At 36.3% G+C, this 19,515-nt stretch overlaps 5 protein-coding genes across 6 annotated transcripts in view; 3 read left to right on the forward strand and 2 right to left on the reverse strand.

Annotated features, from left to right (window-relative positions):
* Window positions 1-7,590: 7,590 nt before the first annotated feature.
* Window positions 7,591-10,618, reverse strand: LOC106080396 (DNA-directed RNA polymerase II subunit Rpb4). Of its 2 annotated transcripts, XM_013241775.2 has the most exons (6): window positions 10,600-10,618; window positions 10,396-10,535; window positions 9,443-10,277; window positions 8,784-8,996; window positions 8,473-8,720; window positions 8,163-8,407 (listed from the first exon to the last, which is right to left on the reverse strand). In XM_013241775.2, exons 2-6 carry the CDS (start codon window positions 10,457-10,459, stop codon window positions 8,175-8,177), a joined length of 1,593 nt encoding a protein of 530 aa, XP_013097229.2. In that variant the 5' UTR covers window positions 10,460-10,535; window positions 10,600-10,618; the 3' UTR covers window positions 8,163-8,174. The 2 variants fall into 2 exon arrangements, with proteins under 2 accessions (XP_013097230.1, XP_013097229.2); XM_013241776.2 differs by lacking the exons at window positions 8,163-8,407; window positions 8,473-8,720; window positions 8,784-8,996; window positions 9,443-10,277; window positions 10,600-10,618 and adding exons at window positions 7,591-7,824; window positions 7,883-8,063.
* A 977-nt stretch (window positions 10,619-11,595) lies between these two features.
* Window positions 11,596-12,772, forward strand: LOC106080421 (uncharacterized). Its single transcript, XM_013241804.2, has 2 exons — window positions 11,596-11,864; window positions 12,436-12,772. Exons 1-2 carry the CDS (start codon window positions 11,626-11,628, stop codon window positions 12,770-12,772), a joined length of 576 nt encoding a protein of 191 aa, XP_013097258.2. The 5' UTR covers window positions 11,596-11,625.
* Window positions 12,773-12,804: 32 nt separating this feature from the next.
* LOC106080419 (trimethylguanosine synthase) lies at window positions 12,805-14,504 on the forward strand. The gene has a single exon (XM_013241801.2). It carries the CDS (start codon window positions 12,805-12,807, stop codon window positions 14,260-14,262), a length of 1,458 nt encoding a protein of 485 aa, XP_013097255.2. The 3' UTR covers window positions 14,263-14,504.
* Window positions 14,505-14,523: 19 nt separating this feature from the next.
* On the reverse strand, window positions 14,524-15,658 carry LOC106080420 (haloacid dehalogenase-like hydrolase domain-containing protein 2). The gene is made up of 4 exons (XM_013241803.2): window positions 15,461-15,658; window positions 15,104-15,400; window positions 14,823-15,045; window positions 14,524-14,761 (listed from the first exon to the last, which is right to left on the reverse strand). The coding sequence occupies exons 1-4, from the start codon at window positions 15,652-15,654 to the stop codon at window positions 14,603-14,605; spliced, it is 873 nt and encodes a 290-aa protein (XP_013097257.1). The 5' UTR covers window positions 15,655-15,658; the 3' UTR covers window positions 14,524-14,602.
* Window positions 15,659-18,733: 3,075 nt separating this feature from the next.
* LOC106080423 (homeobox protein B-H1) overlaps window positions 18,734-19,515 on the forward strand; it is a 72,366-nt gene continuing 71,584 nt past the window's right edge. Inside the window, exon 1 of the mRNA XM_013241807.2 lies at window positions 18,734-19,204. The gene's annotated coding sequence lies outside the window, so the exon portion shown is untranslated. The remainder of the gene's footprint in view (window positions 19,205-19,515) is intronic.

Consider the following 19,515-nt stretch of genomic DNA (forward strand, 5'->3'; position numbering starts at 1 on the left):
TGGTGTAGATAATAAATATAATTAAATGATTTGTCTAGATTCTATATAGCTTCTATAAAAATTTGGAAATTTGTTCTTAATATCGCAAATGTATGAATGATGGATATGTTGTTGTTGTTTTTGTAACCACCTTTTCATGTGGAGGTGGCGATCCTCGTCAAGCTGCTGTAGGTGAGCAAGTTCGTTCCGGTCCAAAGAACCACTCGCCGCGGGAACGCCACCCTGTTGGTTATTTAAAGGCGCCAATAACTCGCCTTGTTGTACTCAGAATTTGTGCAAGAGCCGGTGCCACCCGACCTCTCACTGAGACTCTCCGCTTGATACCGCTGATTGTCCGCGACTGCATTTATAGCTACTCCGTACAGAGTAGTTGCATCCGCAACCTGGGGACGTCCGCAACTTGTGGACGCGCCCAGTAGCTCGCTGCTAAGCTTCACGTGACAGCAAACACCACACAGATCGGACCTCACTATTCCAGCCTATGTGGAGCTCACAGCTACCCCGTGCCGGAGAGCAAAAGTTTACCCGCTGTTCCTTTATGGAATGTTCGTGGGTAAATTTTCATTGTAAGTTATTCGAGAGAACTACTGCAGTTAAGAAATAAAGCTGATTGACAAACCATAATGGGCTATCCATTCGACTGTATCATTCTCTTAAAACCTGACCTAACTTTCTATATTCCTTCATAGAATATTGTTGGAAGAAACTTAAAGGCCAATGGGAATTGACAATTGGACTATGCTGCAATATATATATTTTTTTTAATAATTTTATATTTAGTATCATAGGCATACGAAAACCAAGTATTAACAAAATAATACCACAAAATCAATCGCAGCATGTTGACCTTAAAATTCTTCGCCTTGCCCTTTGTAGTGTTAGCAGTTTGTATGTCATCATTGATTTCTTTAAGGGTTTCGCTGCAAGTGCCTGCAGCATAGAGTTGCCAACTAAAGAACCAACCATTTTTTTTTTATTCCCAACGACATATTCGTGTCCCACTCACTGCCTTGCTTTCTGTTCACCTACGTTAAGGGTATCCAGGTGAATCTGAAACAAATACGCGATTTGTCCTTAGACGAGTTAATTTCGAAAATGTGATATATTGCACTATATCTTTATATAACTTCCATACAGCCCGATTTCGCGATTTTGTTGTTTAAGAGAACCATAAAATATACCAATCGACTAAGAATCAGTTCTCGATTCGATTCAGCTAATAGCGTGGAAGTGGTTGCATTTATTATCTTATTGTCAAAAAATATTTAGATACATAAACTTAGATACATAAATATACATATTATGGAGGTTGATTTGTAAGAGGAAGCAAGAACGTAATCTACATCAAATTTTAGAAAAAAATTCTCCAAAGAAACTATGTATCTAAAATAAAACCCTCCTCCTTACCCCAATTTTCACAAACGCCAGATCTCGGTGATGCGAGGTGCGATTTAAGTGAAATTTTGTGTGCTCTCTTAAAGTAACCTAAAAATAAAAATTTTGTATCCAAATTTCGGATGGGCTACCTAGAGGGGGCAGCACCACCCCCAAAACCTACCAAATATATATATAGACCAATCATGACAATATGGGACTCAAATGAAAGGTATTTAGGAGTAGAAAACGTATCTGCTATCCAATTGTCCGACTAAGTGTTTGGGGGACTACCCCAACCCCCAAAACACCCCTAAATCGGGTTACCGACCTTGGCAATATGGGACTCAAATGATAGGTATTTGCGAGTAGAATACGAATTTGGTATCCAAATGTGGGACTAAGTTTCTGGGGGTCCACCCCTAACGCAAAACACCCCCCAAACAAGACTTATTTACTGATCATGGCAATATGGGCCTCAAATAAAAGGTATTTAAGTGTAGAATACGAATCTGATATTCAAATGTGGGACCAATTGTATGGGTCCGACGCCCCTTCCAAAAACAACCCCCAAAAAAGGAAAAAATTACTACAACAGCAATATGGGGCTCAAATGAAAGGTCTCTGGGAGTAAAGCACGAATCTGATATCAATATTCGGGAAAATGTGTGTATGGGGCCACCCCACCACCATAACACCACCCATATAGGACGTATTGACCATTCCAATATAAGGGCTGTAATAAAAAATATTTTACAGCAGAACACGAATCTGATATGTATTTTCAGGCAAAGTCACTGAAGGCCGCCCCATACCCCAAAACACCCCCGAAACCGGTCATGTTTGCTGACTATGGAAACAACGCCCAAATAGGATGTATTTGCTCACCATGACAATTTTGTGTCTTAAAGGGATTGGATCTCGATATTGATAGTTTTTAGGGCCCATACCCTAAACCGGACATATTTGTTAACTTTTGCAAAAATAGGTTTCAATGAAAGGTATTTGAGATTAGAAAACGAATTTGATATCCAAATTTTAGGTGGGACCATGTATTTGGGGCACCGCCCCTTTCCCAAAACACCCCCCAAAGAGTACAAATTTTGGGGCCAAATATTTGAGGACGCCTCATCCCATAACCAATGAAAATATGGGGCTTAAATAAATGGTATTTGAGAGAAGAGAACGATGCTGATAATTTTTTTGGGACCACCTCACCCCCGAAAACGCCCCTAAATCGGACATCATGACAATATCGACTGAAATAAAGACTTTTAATAATGGAGTATATCTAACACACAAACGTTAATGACCCTAAATCCTGCGAGCGAATTTATAGACCAGATAAAGGTCTATGTTACGCTTTTACGATATACATATATCATTTTCGTAGCATGGTTTTTCACAAAAATTTCTTTTATTGTCGAAAATATTCAAAGGATGATGTTGTTCCATATAAAGTAAAAGAAGGCGCAGCGGAGCGTGCCCGTTTCAGCTAGTGACATATAATGATACATCCAATTAAGGACGGAATAACATTCTTTTTTGTTTTATTTTTTGCAGGAATAGAAACCCTCTTACGAAGATGCACGGAATTTTCAGTTTAGAGTAGGCTAATGTTGTAACTTATTCCTAGAACACATGCATTTATCATTCTTTCCGCTGGCAACCATGCCCTTTACCGTGAGACATTTCCAAGTCTATCGAGTGGTTTAAAACAAAATCAGTCGCCAATAATGAAGCAAAATTAAAACAGTTTGTGCGGACAATCGCTTAGTCACGGAAGTGTAAATTACCCTAACGGTAAAAAAAATATTTCTTGCGAATTATTTTTTCATATACATACATATTTTTCGTTTTTTTTGTACAATGTTAACTTATATGCAAATAACGATAAAAACAATAATAAGTCATCCCTCGAAAAAAAAAATAAACAATTAATTAATTACATAAGAAAGTACTTGACATACTATACTCTAGATATCAATCTGTTCCAAAATAATTACAAATAATTACAAGTTAGACAAGGACAAAACCTTGAGAAGCTATCTGACTATATTAACCTACATCTCGCGATATAACTAAAATTAAATCTTGGTGAGAATGTGAGGCTAAGAGGGTATACGGTCTGCAATTATTAATGATTATCTCTCTTTTTTCGGTGCCTATTAGAAATTTGATTGAGTTTGAAGCTAGAAAAGTGTACAGCGGAAAACATCTGGTTCCATTGTGATTTCATGGATTTGGGTCACCAACATAGAGTTTGATCTACAGACAGATAAATAATTTTCAATGCTTTTGCCTTTATAGAAAAATTACAAAAAAACTGCGCTCCAGAATATGTCAATATGCGATTCTTCAGTCGAAAGTTGTGCGAGTTAGAAACTTAAAAGTAAAAAAAAAAACATTTTTTTCCACTTTGTATTAAACATTTTTATAACCATCACCATATGATGGCGGATATATTTATTTTATCATTCAGTTTGCAATACCTCAAAATATCCATTTCAGGCACTAGAAAGTATATATGTATATTATTGTTCTCGTAAAATTCAAAGACTATTTACCGATTTGCTTGTGTCCGAACGTCTGTAATTTTTCACACCTTTTCTTTTTTTGATAAAAAATTTCGATATTTAAGACAAATATCTTCCACTAGAGTAACAATGAAGTCTTAAAATTGCATTCGAAAGCTGTACATAAAGTGCAAGCAATGTCTAAGTTGCTTTGTAAAGACAAATCAATTAAAAGTTTGTTCGACTTAAAAATGCAAAGAATAAATTTTTTAATTTTCTGAATTCTAAACAGAATTCTATTATGTTCGGATGAAAATATTGGAATTTTTACTAGACCACTTTACCCCAATTTTCGAGTTAAAAATTGTCTAACTTTTGTACGTTGCTTTTGCACACATAGTATGTAACTCCACCTTAAGAGTCTGCTTGTAAAGTATTTACCACTACTCTTCTAAACTTCTAAGGTACTTACAAAGTTTACCACGATACGAAGTATTGCTCAGAAAAAATTGTTTTAATGTACCAGGTAGGTGGTTGAAAGGCCTGGCTATTCTAACCTGAAATGAATTATACATAAAACCCCTAATACTGTGCAGTATCAGTTGGTTAGCCCTGCGTAACCGGGTAAAACTGAACAATTCGACAAAAAAAAAGATGGAGATTGTTGAAACAAAACATTTCGAAATATTATTAATGAGCGAATGTCAAGAAAATGCCAAAATGAGCAACCTAAAAAACATTGCATATATGGAGAAATATGATCAAATCGCTTAAAGGAATACAGGTAACGAATCACTCGGTTTAAAGCAAGCTCCAAGACTTTCATGTTGCGCTTGGTAGCACCAGAAACCCTTCAAGGCAGTAAAGAATGTGCGGCATAATTAACGCATGAACCAGTTTGTACTTTACTTCTTGAGTCCCTAAAGAGCGCAATTCTTTTTTAAAATTGGCAGAAATTTGACACAATGACTTCATAACATGGTATAGCTCCAATAGCACAGCAATTATTATCCATTATCCTTTATTTGCCTAAAAAGAGATACCGGGCAAAGAACTTGAAAAATGCGATCCATGGTGTAGGATATATAAGATTCGGCCCAGCCGAATTTAGTAGAACTTAGTACTTGTTTAACCTACTCAGAGCAATAGTCAAAGCAAAAGGTTGTCATATCGAACAAAAGTGAATAGATTCTGAAAGTAAGATTAATTTCAAACAGTTTTGGGATTTGAGTTAAAAAAAGTATTTTCACACAAAAAATGTGGTCATTTGAATTGGTAACACTTCGTGACACCTACCCTGTACAAATCTGATATCAAAAACCCTGAAACTGAGGACAAATGCGTTTTCATACAAATGAAATGACAAGACGTGTATCCATTTTGTTTGTATCTTAACATTCGTATAATAGGAATTTTGGGGGTCTCGGGCCTGATAGACTCCCCCACTGGCTACGCCCCTGTAGGCCCTAAGGGTTTATGAAATGCAAATAAGATTTTTTTTAAGTTTTTTTTAAAAAAGTTTTTTTTAGTAAAAAATGAGAGGAAAAAAATATCGAAACAAAAACTGACCATTTTTATTTTGTTAAAAATGCATACCAAAAGATGAGCAAAATAATGAAAAATATATGAAAAAAACGCTTCAAACTTGAGCTTGAGCAAACTAAATATATACTAACAAACTAAAATATATATTAAAAAGATCGTATACACAAATATACAGAATGTTTTTTTTTATCAAATATTAAGTATGTTTTTATTTTTTTTATTAAAAAATGTTGATAAAAATTATGCTTCATTAAAGATACTCTTAAGAAGAATTTATGAAATTTCATAAAAAACGGAATCGGGGGTCAATAATGAGTTAAAGTCATTTTTATTTGCTTTACCATATAATTAAATTGGGGACAGATTAATAAAATATTCATTCATCAATTGCCGGTGGAGAGAACTGCCGATTTATGTAACAAGTATAGCAAAAGTAAAGACAACGCAGCGAATCTACTCCAACGAGCCCTTTGCCCTGCATCGTTATGATCTGCGCTTATTTTTTTATTATTAAAAAAAAAATTTACGAAATATTTTCGTAAAAAAAGCGTTTAATCCACTATTTTCATTTATTCTCTTCCTGCAACATTTCAGTTTCGCTTTACTCCAAAATGACTCTAGTATTAACGGTTGAAAGGCTCAATGGCTCCGAAAACTACAAGGCTTGGTCAATGACTTTAGAAGCCTATCTGCAAATGGAGGACATTTGGGATGTTGTGGAAAAAGGACCTGATGGAGGCGATGAGGTAATTCTTACTCATTTCAATGCAATGCAACCAAGTTTATTTAATTTTTCTTTGCTCTTTTAATAGGACTTTCATAAAGATAGACGTGCCAAATTTGTTATATTGTGCTTGGTGGATTCTAAGCTTTTTAAAATAATGCCAATTTTAAGAACGGCCAACGATGTATGGGAGTACTTGCAAAGAAAGTATAATCCAGAAAATATAAAATAAAGGTATAATCAAAATGGTTTTAGCGGTTTGTTGTTGTTTTTTTTAACTGCATGCACCAAATGTAAACTTTTTGCCAAGGAACATGCCATAAAGGAACAGATTTCCTGGTTGTTGTATTTAGTAGCCACACTTTTACGTGAAGATGGCAATCCTAGTTAAGCTACTGTAGGTGAGCAAGCTTTTTCCGGTTCATAGGCCCGATCGCCACGACAGTGTGGCCATTGGGTATTTAAAGGCGTTAATAACTCGCCTTGTCATATCGAGCATCTTAGGCACTGAAGAGCCGGTGCCACCCCGTCTCTCCGCTCGATACCGCTAATTGTCCGCGACTATCGTAACGGCCACTCCGTATGGAGCATTCCACTATCAGCAACCTGTAAACGCGCTCGGTAGTGTGACAGCAATTAACACCACACAGATCGGAGCTCAAAGTTCCAGCCTGTGTGGTGCTAACAGCTATCCCGTGCCGGGAGATAGACTTTCTTCATATCAATGACCACCGTTGTATCAAATGTAGCCCAAAACAACGCGTAGAAATCATGCGCAAATGTCATGTTATGTTTTTAATGGATAAAAGTGAAAACAAAGCTAAATCATATAAGAAAAAAATTCATTTGTAGTGGCATATATAATTTGTAAAAATTTGATATACATTACCTACTTACATAGACTATATACATTTTTTTGCAACTTACATTAAACGGACTCCAAAATTTTCTTTGACCACAAAAAAGTATGTCCTGACAGATTTGGCTTGAAATTCTTCGAACGTTACTTGCTCATCCGTTGTAAGATATCTTGAGTTTAATTTTGATTGAAGTTTACTTTTGTAATGCCCCATGTGTATTGGTTTTTTAATTATTGTATAATTATATTTATGATTTGCTTGCTTCATCTCATTTCTTCGTTTCTTGACTTAAATTTTGATTGAAGTTTGCTTTTGTAATGCCCCATGTGTATTGGTTTTTTTAATTGTTGTAAAATTCTATTTATGATTTGCTTTGCTTCATCTCATTTCTTTGTTTCTTGACATACATTTTGATTGAAGTTTGCTTTTGTAATGCCCCATGTGTATTGGTTTTTTTAATTATTGTAAAATTCTATTTATGATTTGCTTTGCTTCATCTCATTTCTTCGTATAGTTTTGTTTTAGTTGGAAAATAGATCTTAGTGATGTCCTTATATTATTCAAAAGCACATTTAAATTATATCGTCCATTGTTTAATTTTTTTTTACAAATACACTTAAAAAAGGAACACTAATATTGTAAACTACGTTTGGTGCAGATGTCATCCAATATTTGTCGCAGTTCTTCGTCTTCAAAACGACCCTCCAACGAGGGTATCAATGCCTTAGCTTCTTCAGGTGCCTCGGGGCATAAGTTTCCTAGGGCAGCTAATTCGAATTTATGCAATTTCTTCTGCATCAACAAACTGAAAAGTAGAATCGTAAATTTCAATTATATTCTGTATGTATTGGTTCAAAGATTACCTTCGAACAGCTGCAATGGTTTCTTTATTTTTAAATTTTCGAAAACTATCGGTATAGGCATAGGTTTTCATGAAAACTTCCGAGAATTCCTGCTCTTCATCCGCCGATTCGTTTTGTCTTTTGCGATGATCCAATAACATGTGAACTTCCGATATCAAAAGTGTTTCGGCATTTTCAAATTCTTTGAAAGCAAACAAAAAGATATAAATTTATAAGAGAATTTAAGAATTACATCTTAAAAGCTAGACAAGCGCCTTTTTGTTAAATAATTAGATTAAAATTTTCTTAGCTATCAACAACTTGGTTTATTTATATGCCCATGTTCTAAAAGAAAATCGTAAATTTGTCTTGTTTTATTAACATCGATCTTGATGAGACGTCTAGCATCGGCTAAACGTATGTGGCCAACTTTGCTATTCTCAGTAATTAGCATATTTTTGTAATCCAAATATGATTGTGGTACTATACGAGCTACGCTGCACAATTGACGTTCATCATCATTAAGTTTAGCAAAACCGGGAAGACCTAGAAAAAAAAGGAAATAAGTTAAATCTATATTTGAAGACATTGTGTATCAATTTGCATCTTACCAAAAACATCCATGGGGCCTGCTTTTTTTCTAGGCATAGGGTTTACAGTGGGTGTTAGGAAATATGGATTTATAGCATCATTCAGAGTATATGACTCTGAAGGTATCAACTTGCGCCAATCGTACTGATGCAACAAGCGTTCATTTCGCAATCGTTCTCGCTGTTCTTGTAGTCGCTTCTTTTTTAATCGGAAATATAGCGAACCACCAACCATAGTGCGAACACCATTTTGTCGCAATTCATATAGCCTGGAGGAAAGAAAAATTAGAGATTTCTCTTGCCAGTATAAGACCAAAATTTGATTAGCTTACCGAAATATTGCTTTTTGCAAATCACTATAATATTTAAGACCCTCCATTAGTAAATCGAATTCCATTGGTTTGCAAAGTTGCATAAATGCCAAAAATCGTTTGCAGTTTGTTTCAGAAAGTAATGCTTCGGCATATTTAGTTATCCAACCCATGGTACGGTTGGTCATTATGAGACCGTGATCTCGCATTATTCTATAGCGTCTCTGGCGTTCTCTGCGGAAAAAATATCAAATCGGTGAATGTTATAAACATGCAAAACAACAAAAAAGGGAAGATTTCGCCACCATTAACAAGAGGATAACCACGACTTGAAATGTATTTGATAGCCTAGACAATTTACAAACAAGGCATACAAAATCTTGAGTTTATCTATATACCAACAATGGCTTCCAACAGTTCTAACATGGGACTAGGCTGTAAAGAGACCTGCTGAAAGCTTTTGTATTTCCCACAAATAAACGTTGTTGACAATTTACAAGAATATTAGCCGCTGAGTGAGCATTTCACATTGCTTAATTTCAATTATTACTAAGCAGTAGGCTTAGGTATATTACCAATATCGCAAATATTATTACTAACTATACCACGTCTTCAGGAATCAAATTCTACAAGAATATATAAACTTATTAAACTAATTTAATTAAAAAATATTTGCTTACTGTAAACGATGATTATAGGCCTGTACTAAAGCATATTTTAATTCTCCCAAACATGCTTCGGTATCATCGTCAACTATTTCGTCATCTACTAGCTCTTTGCAACGTTCTTCCTCTTCTTGTATTGTAGTTAGAAAACTCTCCGCCGTAACATCATATGGTGTATCAAAATCTCCACGAGCACAACGATAACCTGCCATAATTTTAAATTGTATTGATGTGATGTCATCGTGTCTTGGTGGATCCACCGAACGCATCTTTACCACGTACGGAGTGTGCTGCCGCGTATAGGCATGAGAGGCATGCTGAAGTCCCAAGAGACGCTCAAACACACCTCCAAAATAGTTGTCATGATAATGCTGACGGCACTGTGCAGCATCATGGCGGTACTGCAAAGCTTTGGCCACCGCATCCCAATTGCCATAGCCTTGTGTTTGCAGCGCCTGTAGCAATATACGTTCATCTTTTGCTGTCCATGAACCAGACCCAGGAAAAACTTGTATATCATCTTTGATTATGACATATGCGTGATTGTTTTTATGAAGTCTCGTTTCACGCCCTTTGGCAAAGCATTGAAGGCACAAGCAAACATACTCCTCACAGTCGGAACAACGAATATAGGGCTCTTGAAGACTACAATGACAAGTTGAGCATTGTGGTATATCATCATCGTCATTCTTGCAACCATTGCTTATGGAAGTCCTTAAACATTGTTCTCGTTGTTCTAATAAACGCTGCAATTGCTCTGGATCATATGTGCTCACCGTAAAACGAGTATCTTTGTTAACTTTTGCATTAATTATGTTCAGTTTGTGATTCTTGGGTCGCTGGCGAGAAACTGCAAATAGAATTTTAATTTACTGAGTTCCTTCCTGCATTGAGGAAGGAGTTTGAGGAGTCTTAAGGCTAACAAAAAGGCGCTGGATTTTAATTTGTTAGATAAAAAATGGTCTTACCTTTGGGAAACTGTAGGTCGGCAGCATCCTCCTCCACCATATCAACAGGGTTCATGAACGACATTTTTCTGCTGTTTTTTTTTCTTAGTGGGTTTTTAGATTAATTTGGTTTGTTTACACGTTAATAAGGCGGCGGAAAACTTAAAGAAGAAGAAGAAATGTGAAAAATATCGAAGCATAAAAGTAATCGATAATAAAACTGACTAGTGGCTATTGTTAAATTATCGGCTGGTTGGCACACACACACACACACACACATTTTCCTATGGTAAACTAAATAAATCCTGAGTTTACATTGCACTTTACGATGACTAGTCATTGTCAGGATTCACTGAATAAAAACATGTTTACACTAGAGTCTTGAGATAATCTACAAGATCCGGATTTAATGGCTCGATCATTTGTTTTTCCTTTATAAAATCAGCTGACGAGAGCTATAAATACAGATTTAAAGAGCAGTGCAAACAGGATTGTACACTACGATTGAAGCGATTTACATATGTTAAAAGGGATGTTTTTATAGTGATCTTCATGTTTATTGTGTTCAGCATCTATATTGTGGTCATCAATTAAATTGGTGAAACAATTTTTTTTAAATTTAATTTCATTATTTGCGAAGAATATTTACTGCAAATCTCCTCAAATAAGTCGATTTGCTCACATTGAAAATGTATGGGAAACCCCGTTGGGTTTATAAGGTTAAGCCATGCGATCAGCCAGCATACAATTTTTGGCAGTACTTGGCATTGAGGATGTCAACTTGCTATCTTTTTACATCCATTCCTTGTTTACGTTTTCTCCTATTTGATGACATTTCCATCGGCAGATTTGACATCCTTAATGATGTTTCTGGGGCTTTTCCACTTTATGTTTTCGCAAATGACTTAACTTTCTGTTAGTGAGTCTTGGGTCATTGTAATAGTATTGGTGAAAATAAGGGTGTATTATTTCATTACTAGACAGATATTGACAACACATTCTATCCAAAATAAAGTTATAACAGCAGTAGAAAAGTATAGAAAATCAAAGAAAAGAAAAATCGATATACCGTTTTTGGCAAAAGCATTCAACACGTACACCTGATGATGTGCCGTATAAAAGACCTATAACGTTATAGCCGTTGAAATATTTTTAGTCAGCTCGGTGTTATTTCATCACATGTTACCTATTGTGAATATTTGTTTCGTACTCCATTGTGAGTGATTGTTCAATTATTGTAAACAAGCCTCGATGTCTTTTGAGGAAGAGCCAGTGGCAAGTGGTGGTGGCTTAGATATTGACAGTTCCCCTGAGAATCTCAATCTTCCAAAATACTGCAATTTTCATAAATTTGTTCTCATTGAGGAGTTGACTCTTGAGGAAGACTACACGCAATTGCACTATGGTAAATGCCGCTTGATAGGAAAAGTCTATAGGGCCACAAATGATGAATTTTTTTTGGTGAATGTTCAGATAACTAATATTACACAGTAAGTACATGAAAACATATGTTTATCTGGCAGTGGCAAGTCCAAATGCCTATGTTTCTTTTCTCATATTTATGTGGCTAAAAAGGCTCGCTAATAGAACATTTTATTCGTAAAGATGTAGGTGGGGGTCCAAAAAATTAAACGTCATTCTTTAATTAGCTCCTAAGCTAAAATAGCAATACAAAAATAAAAAAGAGGGGTACCAATTAGCATTATAAGATGAACAAAGTGCCTAACAACTTACATATATACGTACGTAGGCACGTACAAGTAAAATGAGAGGTCAAAAAGCCAAGGTTACAATAACGTTTTTTATGCTTTTGTGGTGCCTTAGGGATATCAGTTGAACAAATCCCGTTTATTGTTATTGAAACTACATATTAGCAAAAGGTATTTCGGCTTTTGCCCTTGAATGTATGTGGTGGCTTCATCAACATACTTGATCACTATTTGGACTCGCCGGTTGTTAAGATGCAATAAAGCTTATTAACAAAACTTGGTATTCAGCGCATCCTGTATAAGATCCATATGGTATTATGTTTTAAAACAATAAAATCTTTCCTTTTTTCAGGGATTACTCCTTACCCGAAGGCACATTAAAGATCCATCTTAAAACTCTAGCTAATGCCCATCCCACGCTGGAACATGGAAAATATGTAGAAATATTAGGAGAAGTTATATTACTTAATCCCTCACAAGAAGATACACCTTTAACTTCCAGAGGAGTAGTGGAACAATTGCAATTTATCTCCAAAACGGAAGACGAGAAAAAACTATTGAATTATTTTCATCATCATTATAAGCCAGCAATTAAAGTTTGGCATGTTACACAAATTAATCGAGCTGGTGACTTAATATCGCGTAAATTAGAGAGGCGCATGCTTGAGCAAATTATAGAGTCTTTCTAAACAAAACCCTGGAATTTTCAAAAAGAAAAATAATGACACAATATTTTATTGAATCCATAACAAAGGAACCACAATTTTTCTACTTTACGCAAATTCTGGATGAGAATGTTGATCATACACTGTGGCTAAATCAGTTTCAAGAAGATTTTGACAAAAATCAACAAGAAAATTGGCAGGCGTACTGGCAAAAAGAGGGTGAACAAATAATTTTGGACACCTGGAATGAGAAATACAAGGATTACTTAAATGAAAATCAAAATGAAGATCACGTTGCAAAAGAGATAACAGGACAAAAGGAAGCCATAGAACCAATAGCAACAACATCTGCAACATCAACAGCAATTGATGAAGAATACAGTAGCTCCTGGAATGAATTGTGGGAACAGCATAGAGAAGAGATTTACGTGGAACAATATTTGATCTATACTACAATCTTTTATAATTATTTTATAGAACTCAAAAATTCATTTGAACAAATTTTGCCCATACAGGAAGAAAAAGAGGCGGAAGAGCAAGAAGAAATCACTTACTCTACTACAGAGTATACAAAAATAAACGAGGAACTGGACCAGTTAGAGTTGCTAGGACTACCAACAGCATTTGGTGGTAGACCACAAAATTCCAGCAAAAAACACAAGAATCATCATAAAAGTCTTCATTTTAGTAACTTCTTTTCGGAATCGGACATAGAGAACATCTCCAGCGAATCCGAAATGGAAGACAATAGCTCCGCGCCTACAGAACGCGATCTGCATGGCATCGAAAATAAGATCATTGCCAAGACATCACAAAACAAAAGCAAGAAGAAAAATCGAAAATTGAAAAATGTCCCTTCATTTATATTGGAAGAAAAAGGGCTTCTTAAGTACTGGCGTAAGAGATTCAGCCTATTCTCTCGTTTTGATGAAGGCATACGCCTGGACAGAGAAAGTTGGTTTTCTGTTACCCCCGAAAAGGTAGCCAAACATTTAGCAGAACGTTTAAAAACCAGCATTTTAGTGGATGGCTTTTGTGGGAGTGGGGGCAATGCCATACAATTTGCTTTAACCTGTGAGAAGGTCATAGCCATCGACATTGATCCAGTTAAATTGGAAATGGCCAAACATAATGCCAAAATCTACAACGTATCCCACAAGATTGAATTCATTTTGGGTGATTTTCTACAGCTGGCCTCTTCGGGTAAGTTAAAAGCTCACATTGTGTTTCTAAGCCCACCTTGGGGTGGACCGAAGTATAAAAACAAAAAGGATTACGATATTGAAAAATACCTTCTGCCTGTGAAAGCTTCAGAGTTGGTTAATATGGCTCGTCGGGTATCTCACAATGTGGCCTTATTTCTGCCGCGCAATTCCAATATTAAGCAAATAATTCGTTTAGCTGGACCAGGGAAGAGTTGCGAAATTGAGCACAGTTATTTGGATTCCCGTTTGGTGGCCATCACCGCCTTGTATGGAGAAGATTTATTACAAAAGAAGACCACAATAAATTAAGCTAAGTAGATTCCAGAACTAGTCGGCTTTTAAGTCGTCGTCATTCAGAGGAATATTTTTTTTTTTAAGAAAATCTTAATTAGCCTTAAGACAAAATTCAGTTAGAAAATCCAATGAATAATATAGATTTAATAACCGCTAGTTTATTATATTTACTCCAGAAATTCAATGTTAATCCGATTTTATGGGCATTGTTTTAAAAATTCGCTTAGAAATGGCTTTGTTGAAATTAATCTATAAAAATAAATTATTTTTTATATATAATGATCATAAACCAACATTTATTATTCCATTCAATACTTTTTAAATGAATCACATATAACTAAGTGTATAACACTAATTATTTATTTTCTAAAATCCAGTTGACAGCCTCCGAAAAGTTCTCTACCATAACTGTGGGTGGTGGTTCAGCAACTACATCAGGTAAATATTTACCAGTTTTTACTTGAATACCTTTGAGGCCAACCTTCATAGCCCCCATTATGTCGTCCTTGGTGTCCTGGCAATGGAAATTTATTAAATTAAACCTCAATACAGATAGTTCATACATATTTACTTACATCTCCTATCATGACACAATCCTCTACACCAATATCCTGCCCAGTAAGTGCACTTTTGAAGAAATACTCATTAGGTTTACCTATCAAAATTGAGCTGACTCCGGCCGAGTATTCTAGGCCTTTCACAAAACATCCAGGGCCCAAAGCCAAGCCATCTTTTCTTTTATAATACTTGCCCTCATGAATGGCAATAAGTTTGTGATCTTTGTTGCTAAGTAAAATGCTAAAAAGCAAATAAATTTCTTGGATTAAAAGATACATTTTTGGACCTTTCCACTCACTTGAAGGCCTTGTTTAGATTCTCATAATAAAACTCATCAGGAGCTAAACCTACAACAACGGAATCCATGGGCTTTCGCTCATCATTTGGTGGAAAATCGGTTCTTGCATCTTTGCTAACCAGGTAAAAAGGATTCAATTGTTCCTTCTTGACAAACTCTACAGCTGCACTCAGAGAGCTGTGTATTTCTTCCTTCTCCAACTGGAATCCTATATCCCTTAAGCGGTTCAATAGGGTCTGCCTTGATTCCTTGGTAGTGTTAGTAACAAATTTTATAAGTATTCCTGTTTCCCGCAATCTACGAAAATTGGCATTGCCATTTAGAATATGTGTTTTCTCTCTCTATTGATTAGCTAACCTTTTCAAAGCATTGACAGCATCTGGTGTGGGTTGATCTTCGACATGCAATGTTCCACTTAAATCAATTAAAGCTGCTTTAATTGGCATTTCCTGTCTTGCTATTGTTTTACTTTTGCAAAAATGTCGGTTGCGGTAGTAAATAATAAGCTTATTAATTTGCCGATAACTAGCCCGGGCAGTTGTAAACGTCATTGTGATTTGAGTCAGCTGTTGGTCATTTGCAATTCCATTGTGAATTGCTTAACTTTAACACTACAAATACAACTTTCTTAAGTGAGACCATAAAAGGCCCAAACTTTTTTATCTGAGTTTAGTGTAGGCATCAGACTCGAATCATTCAAAAAAAAATTGTAAACTTGTAAACTACCAATTCTCGATATTTATATTTTTAATATGAAAGTGGTTTCTCATCCTCAGCTTTTAAAGGTGTGCATTAGAGTGTACCTCTCAATTGTAATGACATTGGTGCAGATATGTTTTCACCACTGAGACATGAGTGCGTTTTTGGAACAAAGGCATTTGAAGGCAACTTAGAGTTTGGTACACATGCGAAACTAGTGAGACCTTGCAGTTTATCTATGTTTACAGTTATAGGAAGAATTACTTCAAACCATTCAGCACCCTGTAAAGTTTCAGATCAGGATGCAGATCATGGTATGATTATGATTAAAAAATCTACATGTTGAAGGTTTTGGCTAATTCGCACACCATTCAAGAAACAACGTCTGCTGGTGACATTTGGAGATGTAATCGACACCATGGGTCAATTAAAGAGAACTGCGGTCTTTGAAAAATAAATCTGCTGTGGGTAGACGGATCAAACCGAATTGTTTTTGTAACTGTGTTGTGTATTCATATGCAATTGCTAGGTACTGTTAAATATCCAGAGGTTAGCATGTCCACCTATGACGCTGGACGCCAGGGTTCGAATCCCTGCGATAACATTAGGAACAATTTTCTGCGGCAGGTATCCCCTCCTAATGCTGGCGATATTTGTGAGGCATTGTACCATTTAGCATGGCAGCCATGTAAAAACTTCTCAACAAAGTGGTGTCGTTCGGACTTGGCTATAAAAAGGAGGTCCCTTATCATTGAGCTTAAACTTGACTTGACACTCATTGATAAGTTTGTCCCTGTTCCTTAATAGAATGTTCATGGATGAATTTCTAGTTATCTGATAGCAAGCCCAGTAAAAAAGACTGGGCGGATAAACAGGTATTGAGTGTCATGTGGTCCCTGGCTATAAGATCTAGTGTGTAGGTAACAATCCCAGCATAATAGGAATTGAGGAAGCCGCGTCTGGTGGAAAGTATTTGTATCGCCCAGGAGATTAACTTTATCACGTGCTTTGTATGGCGGATGATGATACGGCAGATGTTGCAGCCACAGATTTGCGGAGGGGAAGACATTGACCGAAAATGTTACTGGACCGACTTCGGTACGTAAACCTGACTGCAACAGGGTTTGCATACGGGAGCTGTTTGCCGCTACGACGCGTTTGTTGTGCTGCTGAAGTTGGATCAATAAGATCCAACTTGATGAACATCCCCAATCATTTGCTTAGGATACGATTTCGATGTTGCCAGGACAGTGTGAAAGAAAGGGTAAGTAGGGGTTAAACAGTACTGTACCACTCCAACTGTTTCACTCTACGAGGCTTTAACTTCTTATACCATATACGACCACACAAAAACAGAGGCTCATCCTCACTACCGTGGCATGGCTGAACGTATGGAAAGCCTTCCAAAGGGCAAGAGCCACGAGGAACATTCTATTGTAGGGCCAGACTGGCTGAGACCTCATTAATTAAGGTTGCATTTTTATGAGTAAATTTTTTTGGAGTGGTAGCACTGATTGATTGATAATTGTGTTCAAACGTCATCTGTGCAAGTGTTCAGTATACTGTCCCATTATAAGCTCAAGTAAACACTGAACAAGTAAGAGCGTGCTAAGTTCGGCCGGGCCGAATCTTATGTACCCATGGATTGCATTTGTCGAGTTCTATGCGCGGTATCTCTTTTTAGGCAAACAAAGAATATTGAACAAGAACTGTTATGCTACTGGAGCTATATCAAGTTATAGTCCGATTCGGACCATAAATGAATGCTGAACATTGTAGAAGTCATTGTGTAATATTTCAGTTCATTCGGATAAGAATTGCGGGAGATAGGTTTATATGGGAGCTGTATCAGGCTATTGAGCGTGTCAGACCATATTGAATGCGTATGTTGAAGGTCATGAGAGAACAAAACACCTCGTGCAAAATTTCAGCCAAATCAGATGAGAAGTGCGAGCTCTATTGGCTCCAGAAGTCAAGATTCAAGATCGGTTTATATGACAGCTATACCAGATTATGAACCGATTTGAATCATACTTAACACAGTTGTTGGAAGCGATACCAAAACACTACGTGCAGTGATACCATGCTTAGTGCAGTTGTTGAAAGGGATACCAAAACACCACGTGCAAAATTTCAGACAAATCGGACGGGCATTGCGCCCTCTAGAGGCTCAAGAAGTCAAGACCCAAGATCGGTTTTTATGGCAGCTATATCAAAACATGGACCGATTTGGCCCATTTACAATCCCAACCAACCTTTACTTTATGGGTCTCAGACGCATATTTCGAGGTGTTACAAACAGAATGACGAAATAAGTATCCTATGGTGGAGGGTATAAAAACGAGAACAAGAATACACTGAATGTAAATAGCTATACATTTGAAATAGAGATAGAAGAACAAAGACTCAACCACGGTACCGCCATTAAATTTGGTATGAAGAAATAATTTGTCTCTACCAAGCAATTTTGTACTAAGTGAGAAGTTGAAAAGTAGAGTCACCTCTCGAGGAACAAAAAATCATGCTCTCTAAGATGGCACTAATATACGGATTTGTACTTTACAAATCACTTGCATATATGGATCAAGTTGCGTTGACGGATAATAGTAGTAGTAATTAATTAAGGAAATTAATTTCGTTTGGCCATGGTCTTTGACTACCTAAGTAAATGCAAATTTGTTCATTAACATTCCATTAAGGAATAGTGGTAAATTTCTCACATACCAGTGAGACGGACATGCTAACCTCTGTGCTATGGTGAACTACAACTACTTCTTAAGTAGCTTTTTCTAATACAGCACCATTATATCTGCTGCTGTCATACTTTTTGTTATGATTTAATATGACTCTGATTGTTTTCGTTTGCCTTTAATTCATTTAATTAGACTTAATTAACTTTTTTATTATTTCCAGAATATAAATAACATTGTACGTAAGCCCTGTGGTGCATCTTCTGCAAGGGTACTCAACTTTTATCACATTTAAGCTCTTTACATTTCTTTGTAAACCCCACCACCAAGTCCAACTAAGCAAAGGCATTTGCAATTAAAAACCATAACGTCATCACCGAGCAGGACTAAGTGCATTTAATAACCCGAAAGCTGTTAAGCTTAGTTACCTTTGGTCAGCATTTTTAGAGAGTTGCAAATGGCAACTGTAACCATGCGAAAACTCAATCAACATTCAAGGTTTTTTTTTGTTCCTGTCTCCCATTTCGTGCAACCCAAATATTGTACATAGCAGTCCATATGCCAAAGAAAACAAATGAACAGCAGCAGAAGCAGGAAATGGAGAAAGCCTCTTCTGAAAGGACACACTATGCATGCAAAGGCGAGAGAGATGGACCAATCTATGGAGTGGACACTGGAGAATGATTTGAAAACTTTGAGTTGACACTGACTGGTATGTTTGCCTGTTTAATTATCCTTTTTTTCATTTTGTTGGCATTTTGGTCAGTTGTATCAAAATAATATTTGTTTTGCTGTCCTTGCTGTGTTGCTTTCGGGCAGTTGTGGTGGAAGCACCTTTCAAAAGGACTTAATCCAATTTAGAAAGATTAAAAAGTTTTGCTTCGGTCATCATTAAATTAGGAATGCAAAAGCCAATGTTTTTTGTCTGGCTAGTGCATATTGAAACTGTTAGAGTTGTTAGTTATGCACAAAAGGGATAGCAGTGTCCATTGAGCATCTGATGCAGATTCGGAAGAATACATA

Source organism: Stomoxys calcitrans, chromosome 2 (genome assembly GCF_963082655.1).
Source record: "Stomoxys calcitrans chromosome 2, idStoCalc2.1, whole genome shotgun sequence".
Taxonomy (NCBI): Eukaryota; Metazoa; Arthropoda; class Insecta; order Diptera; family Muscidae; genus Stomoxys; species Stomoxys calcitrans.